This window comes from Haplochromis burtoni, unplaced genomic scaffold, assembly GCF_018398535.1.
Source record: "Haplochromis burtoni strain Fernald_Lab_line unplaced genomic scaffold, NCSU_Asbu1 Contig_82, whole genome shotgun sequence".
In the NCBI taxonomy this organism is placed as follows: domain Eukaryota; kingdom Metazoa; phylum Chordata; class Actinopteri; order Cichliformes; family Cichlidae; genus Haplochromis; species Haplochromis burtoni.
Window position 1 is genome coordinate 1,676,627 of NW_024582443.1, and position 8,103 is coordinate 1,684,729.

An 8,103-nucleotide genomic window follows, 5' to 3' on the forward strand; every position below is an offset into this window, starting at 1 on the left:
CAGCATCATCTACTTTTAGGCCATTGTTTGAACAGCAACTGTGTGGCCTTTTTCTCCTCACAGCCTGTGCTGTGTACCTGAAATACCCATATTAGAGATATCTGCACACTCTGGCTGTTTCTTTATAGCAGTCTGGACCTGCCTCACAGGGATTCCTTGCACATACACCATGTTTAATATTGTAACCGTCTATTATTCTAGCAATATATACACATATATACCAGAAAAAAGTAGTTAGCCCTATGCCCTCACAGCAAGAAGGTCACGGGTTCAAATCCATTGCTCTGGCGTTTGCATGTTCTCCTCGTGTTTGCGCTCCTATCTCTCAAAGTACATACACTTGCACATGCGGTTAGGCTAATTGGTGATTCTAAATTGCCCGAATGGTTGTCTGTCTCTCTTACCTATCCCTGCGACAGGCTGGTGACCCGTCCACACTGCACCCACCTTCCCCCCCTATGACAGCTGCGATAGGTTCTAGACCCCCATGTGACCCTGAATTGGATTAGCAGAAGAAAATAAATGGACAGAAATAAGAAAATGAACACATAATGACAGTCTCTTGCTTTGTGATGGTTAAAGTGCAACCAAAGAGGTGATTCAGTTAGTTTACACCTCAGAAGAGTCTGAAGTCTGTCTTTTTATGTGAGCCTGAGCCTGACCATCTAGTCTTAGTGACACATATCAGTCAGTTTTATCTGAATATAGATATGGAGATGTTCAAAATGTTGTCCTAGATGTACAGCTGTCTGTCTGGTCCCACCACGTTTCCACAAGAGAAATTAAGGCACCTATGATACAAATGATGCAATTGTTAGCAGCCCAAGAAACTTTATTGCACGCCACGCTGTGCAGGACGGATCTGATAAACTTGGGTATGACATCCAGTTTGATGTACATGGACATTAGAATGATAATTCCCAGCTATGTCCTCCTGCGTGGGGACAAAACAGTTTTATAACACGCTTCTGCCGCCATAAATCAGCTATATTTCTTCTTTGTCTTTGTTATTTTGCATGTTTTACCTCAATCTACTCTGTCTGGCTTTTGTTTTGTTCGCACAATGATGCCACTGCTGCAAAGATCACAGCATCACCCTAAAGTTTGACCGTCAGTTTCCTCCTAGGTCGACCAGATGAAACCAGACGAAACCGCTCTGCCTGTGCAGCTTTGGAGGCATATCCAAAGATATGATTCTTCCACACTTCTCATCTTTTTATCCGGGACTCTTTAAGTAAGAATTTCAGTTCTACTACTTTGCACAGATGAAAATCAAATAAGGAACCCTCAATTTTCACGCGCATGCTGCCACCTTATCACAGCAATCAAAAGAGCTCTCTGTCCTTTATTGCACATGTGAAAACTCCATGATTAAGGAAATATTTCACACATTACTGTAAAAAGCTGACCCTCCTTATTAGAGACCAGATTTTTAAATTGGTTCAATTCAATTTTCAAGTAGGCTTCAATTACACACGTGCGTGCTATTTTAAGTGTGCTGGAAAATAGTTTTTTATACTAAGAGTGAGTTAAGAAACACTTCCTCACAGAGGAAACCTGCTGTACAAGACTTACCTGTGTTTAAATGTGCACAAACTTATCTACATGTATTTTTGTAGTTTTTTAGTTTCTCCTCAATGCTTTCGTGTACCTCGGAAAAGTCTAAACTCCCTGCCCTACATAGAAACCCCATGTCACTTGCAAAGTCGACGTCTAAGCTCTTCCAAAAAGCTTGTGTGCGAGAGGAGGACATGATAACGAACATGACAGATAATGAAACCGCACCAAAAAGCAGCTAAAAAGGACGAAAAAGAAGCAGTTCCAGGGCTTTTAGCTAAATCTGAAGGTTGGAATCGACTTACAAATATTCTTGTCAGAACAGGCAGATGAGTAAGAAAATAATTTTTAGGCAAGGAGAAAAAAAAATCAACTTATCACCAGCTAACATACTCCCTTTGCATTAATTCCTTAGGAGTGGATTTCTAATATTCATAAACTTTAGCCAACGTATGTTTTGGGGCTGCGCTATAATTCACGGTGTCCTCTGCCACGGTGAAATTACCCAAATGCCATGTTTAATGGAAATGACACCTACGGTCTCCTGCAGCGCGGTGATAGGCTGCTGGTGGGAGTGTGTCATCTGCATACATTAATATTCATGAGCGGCAGACATTGGAGAGGTGAGACGTCCCGGCTCTCTCCGTGCACGGGCATGCTGGGAACGCTGGAAGTTGCAGGATTGAGACGGAGCGAGGCAGAGCTTAATCTAGTGAAACGCACGGCCATTATGAGCGCCAGCGACGGAGAAATAATAGCTGTTGCCGAGGTCACGCCGTGACCTGTAACTGAGATTTATGTGCAGGGCTAAAAATGGTGCAAGTCGATGCTGCTTTGTAGAAAACTCACCAAACACACACACGCATGATTATCAGTGTAACCTGTCACGGCAGTGTGTGTGTGTGTGTGTGTGTGTCCAGCTCATTAAAAAAGGTCAAAGTTTTAGCAAGCCAGATGTGTCTCTAATGGCTGTATACATAACATTTACAAATAAAAGCATTGTTTCCTCTTCATAACATCTGCTGCTATCATTAAGGACTTGGCTTATGCTTTAATCATAAGCAGTTATCAGACTCCGAGCTCGGGAACAGGGGGACAGGCACATGAACGCACATACAGGATGCAGTGGGAGTGTGACGCACGTGAGCGGGGACGTATGGGGACATCTGCTGATTCTTTTTTTGAGTGTTTGTACCACTTCCACAAGAAATAAATAAATAAGTAAATAAAAGTTTGTTGTCAAAGCAACTTTTTTTTGCTGTTTTTTGTGGTGTAGCTGCATCATAATCTGACTGAGGAGTGCTGAACGCAATCGGGGTGAGGTGGAACGGTAACACGAACACAGGAAGTGGCAGTTAAAACTGCATCCCCACCAAAGTAAATAGTAAACATAGCGCTCATAAAGCCCTGATGGTTCTGTAAAACTGAATAATGCTCAGTCTGAGGTTATGCTAATGAGACACACGACGAGGGGAAAGAAACAGAGCAGAAGCCTGGATATACATCTACGTCAAGCAGGCTGTGGTGCTGCAATAGATGAATAACACGTGCGGTAAAAATTATTTTAACCAATAAAAGAAATAAATTATTCAAAATGCCTTTTGTGTATGTGTGACACGTGTGTCCTTAAAGCAGATTTAACAATCACATAAATTATGATTTAGTAGAGAGGATGCAAATGAAGCATTTCAAAGCAGTTTAACTGCAGGGTTGTGCTGCGTATGCTTATGTACGAGGGATGTGCATGAATAAGAGTAAATTTAAATGTTGAGTGTTTATGAAAGCCTTATTACCTTGTTGATCTCCTGCAAAGTGTAATTTATGTGCGGTCCCCACATACTGGATTTAAATTAATGTTAAATGCTCGACATTAATAGCACAGCAGGGAAAGCTGTGAATATCTGGTATGACCAGGATGGGATGCGTGACTTGCAGAGGTGTCCCTGGCTCTAAATAATGGCACACAATAAAGACGGATTGGTGTGAAACATCGCAACAACTCTGAAGGTCATCGAAGGTTCGTAGAGATGCGCAAAGCCAGAAAAAGCTACAAACGCCTTTATGAAGACCAAAGTGTAAACCAACCCACAAAAACACAAATCATCTATAAGAAAATAGCTGGCATCATGCAAAGTCACACCAAGTGCAGAACGTTCAATCCTGAAAGTGGGCCAAGTGTAGAAACACAACATCTCTGCAGAAATCTCTAAATCTGCGTTTGTAGCTCCACTGTTAGAAAACACTGAATAAAAGTGATGCTAATGGAAGCATTGTCCCCCTCTGATATCTCAATTTGTTTCAAGTTGAAGGTTTAGGCAAAAATTTATAATGTTTTGTCTGAAAGCGGGGGGAAAAAACCCTGAAAAATGTAATTACAGCACGGGATAGAGCACAAGTAGAGGGAGCATCAAGGTTTGGGCTTTGCTTCACTACCTCGGAGCCTGGATAGATTCACTGAGGGAATGATAAATCCAAAATTGTACGAGGTGATTTTAAGGAAGAGTTTCATGGCAAAACTTAGAGGTTGGCTAATTTAGTAAGACAATGAGCCAATAAGAGCGAAGTTTAAAGAACTGTTACAGTCTCATGGGCTACTATAGGACATGTGATGGTGTTTGTTGCTGCTCTGGGAGGTTTGAGGTTATTTAAGAGTTCTCTCTGGACAGCTCATATTGTGAGTTTAAAAAAATATCAATATGTTTAAGAAATACATTAAAAAAAACAAATGCTGGCACTGTCTTACACCCATATTAAAATAACAGCAGTAAAATAAGTTTGATGTTCATTTGAAAAGAATCAGTTCAAGCTTAGGGGAACACAAAAAGTTTTGAAATCTAGTCCGTGATTTGGACTGAAGTAATTTCCTGAAGCCTTTAGATTTTCTTCTTCATGTACTCACTTTCACTAATTAGTTGATTTGTGTGTGCATTCATACCCAGCTCCAGTCATCGTCTCTGTGTGGTTGACAGCCAGGCTAATGACTTCGGTGGCGTCCACCCTGCCAATGGCTGAAGGGCTTCGCTCGCTCTCATAGTAACTCAGGAAGCCGCCTTCCAAAGTACACCAACGGCGTGCCATGTCTGAAATTCACACATACACAGAAAGCAGCATTACAAATACTGTGTATAAGGACAGGCCACTTACGAACTTAGTCATCCATTGGTGCATTCCAATGATAGAAAAAAGGACGTAAGAAAGCTTCTGAAACTACTAATTAAACACTAGTTGAAACTTGTATTAAAGTGGTGACTGATAAAAACACTGCTCTTTTGCTGCCGGAGTTCGCTTTGTTTTCAGCCTTTTGGTTGCTGTGGACAAACGTGTACTACCTTCCCGGTTGGGGAGTGGTTACTGGAGGTTGCTGGCAGTCAGAATCAGAATCAGAAAAAGACAAACTTTATGAATCCCAGAGGGAAATGGAGTCAACTGGTAAAGTGAGTCGCAAAGATTGTTCTGGTGCTAGTGGATTGTTGCAGTCGCTGTTGCTTTGCGCTGAAAATACCAACTTATCTGCAAAAGCCTTGGTAACTACAAGCAGTGACAGTTTGCCTTCAAAGTTAAAGATATAGCTTACCGGCACAACTTTTCCTTTTAAGGCAAACAGTTGCCACTTCACGTTTCAGTACCATTCAGGAGTTGGTTAGCAAGGTTTTGCAGACAAGCTGGTGAACACAAGCAACAGTTTTCTGTGCCACACCATGTAACTTTTTGCAGTCAACTGCACCTACCGGCAGCAAGCAGCCTCCTGCAACCACTCGCCAACTGGTCAGGGAACGCACATTTTTCCCTAGCGACCAGTGGTTACCATGCGGTTGGCTGGGGCCTTAGCTATTTTATCATATACTGTTAAGGGGTTTGTCTGCATATACATTACAATATTCTGATCTATGCCTGATGCTTTTAACTGTTGCTCATCCATCACTACCTAAACTAAATAATGAGCTTCTAGGTGGGACCGTGTAATGTTTCTGAACAGTCACCATTGCTGTGGCCACAACAGTATGATCTTCATGAGCCAGTTCATGGTGCCAGTGGTGTTAATGCAAACAACCTGATGAAACAGTTATCATTGACAAAACTTCCCCCAACTGTGCACTTGCTGCTATAAGTCACATGCCTGATGTGAAAAAGTTATGCTGACTATTGACTTCACCTGTTCAATAGTCAGGTGAGCTCAGCAGTCAACTGACCATTGATCAGGTCCCAAAGCAGGAAAGGCCCTCACCAAGACTGAAGATTAAAAAATTCAACATCATAAACACATTAAGTCTTTATTGTTGGCTGAATAATGTATTTATCTGTTTATTTTTTGTATATAAATATGATTAGAGCTGAAATCAATCAACATCATTTACTGAGTTTGAGAAACACTGCTGTGTTGTCAATATGTGGTTACAGGCTTTACTTAACTTGCTAAAGTTTTACAGTGATTTTACTTTATGTTACAAAAGTAGGCTAACATGTTAAAAATGACTTATTTAATTAATTTACTTTCACTTTGAAATACAGTAATTAAATCACTCTATAGTGGTAAGGCTTTTCCCACTTTATCTCTGTAAATAATAAAGACCTGGAAAACATGGTATTACAAAGGTACGGGGACCACGTCTTTGTCCACCTGAGGTTTGCTAGCACTGGCCATTTGGTAGCCAATGGATGCTTCTGATCCAAGCAAACAAAGTAAGAGGATGAATGTGTTTGTTTAATAACAAAACACACACACACACAATATGCATAACACAACTGTACTTATAACAATATAATCTTCATTATCTTTGGAGATATATTTCACACACAAACTTGATTCCACCTTGAGATAAATGTGTAGCTTGGACTCTTATTTGACCTCAATATGTTTATTATCTCTACTGTAAAATGTACATTTGCATTTTGATAGAACTGGATAAACTGTCTATTGTTTGTAAAGTCAGAAAAAGCCATTAATTAGTGGCAGTAATCTGAGTGATTGGCTTCGGGACAATTAGCACCACTCGGACCTTATTTAACTCAGCTAATGACTCTCTGCAAGCCGAAACAACACTTTCAAAAAAACTGTTTAAAAGTTCAGAGATTAGACGTTATTGCAGTTTTCACAGACAAACTGCAGCAGATGAGTAAATGTCACATGTCGTCTGCACACGCTCTCTTTGTGTGCAATTAACTCATAAACCAAACTAGTCAGATAATGGTACCACACCACCTACAAGTGGATATCCTTACACCATCATCTGATGTGCATGTTGTGGTTGTCAGCACACATGCCCCACCCACCTGCTGATCAGACCTTCTGTTTTTGGGAGACAGCCAATAAGAAGAAAGTTAAGTTAAAGGAGCCTGAAGTGGCTTTTTTCAGGCACTGGAGGAACTGAGCAGCTGCACCAAGACCCAGTAATACTGTGATTCAAGCAAAGCTATTCTGCTCAAGTTAAATAAATCGTCTTCCTGCTGCTCTCCTTAGGGGTCACCTCAGAGGATCACCTGCCTCCGTCTCATCCTACCCTTGTGTCACACCAACCCTCTGCATGTCCTCCTTCCCTACATCCATGAGAGTCCTCTGTGGTTAAAGCACAACATTTTAAAAAGCCTTTCAGAAATGATGTAAGTTGAGTCCAAATTGGGCAGAAAGACTGTGGTCTCCATTTTTAAATGATCAAAAGTAGTTCTGGCATGGCGTGAGGAACATCTCACTGTTCAAAGCCAGATCTGCGTCCACGTGGCAGTTATTTAAGAAGACCGCACGTCAGTTTCAATAAAATATAATATACACAGCATGTGAGGGCATACGCACAAACGCATGCACGCAAAGATGTACACACTCTCAAAATTAGAACTGTTAAGAGACTCCAAGCAGCAAGCAGATTTCAATCAACAAACATGATCTCAGAGGAAAAGCTGGAAAACACACACAACATTGTCTTTCATGACTGTCTGACTGTGCGATTTACATAGCCAATGAGCATGAAGTTCATGAAAACATACCTAATTTTGGATTTTCAAAGTCACCGTGCCATCTGCTTTTTTGTTCCGCAACAAACATACACACTCACTCACACACACTCACGCACACACACACACACAAACAGCTTCCCACCCCACACCCCCTGTCGCTTGCGACTCCAAAGTTTCCACTGTATTCATCTCATGAATATGCTAATTGTGCATTCCACTGCCAACTGTGTGTGATGTTTCTGAAGGAACAGATATAGTTCCAATAAAAAGGAAGTGTCTACAACTGGCTGTTAAAAGAAAAAGGATGTGATAAGCATGGGAAAAGGAGGATGTCAGTTTTGCTCTATTCACCCTTGCACTGCCTCTCTTTGTGGCTCTTTCTGACTTTTCTTTGTGTCTTTTGTCTAAGAAAAAAAACCTATTTGGACACAATTCTGTAAACAGCTTTAAAAATGCAGTGACTAATACCTAACTGCTTACTGTGGCATTAAAAAATACTTTTCTTTTGACCCCACTTCACTTCCAAGAAAAGAGTTATTCCAACAGCTAAAGATTCATCATCTCCATTTGAAAGCGACCAATTTCTATTTGTATGTA

General features: G+C 41.0%; 1 protein-coding gene across 3 annotated transcripts in view; it reads right to left on the bottom strand.

Annotated features, from left to right (window-relative positions):
* Positions 1-8,103, bottom strand: part of arap2 (ArfGAP with RhoGAP domain, ankyrin repeat and PH domain 2) — a 172,886-nt gene that overhangs the window by 46,232 nt on the left and 118,551 nt on the right. For all 3 annotated transcript variants that reach the window (XM_042222247.1, XM_005925826.3, XM_014334712.2), the window contains exon 16: positions 4,493-4,637. In XM_042222247.1, coding sequence (XP_042078181.1) covers positions 4,493-4,637 — 145 coding nt within the window. The remainder of the gene's footprint in view (positions 1-4,492; positions 4,638-8,103) is intronic.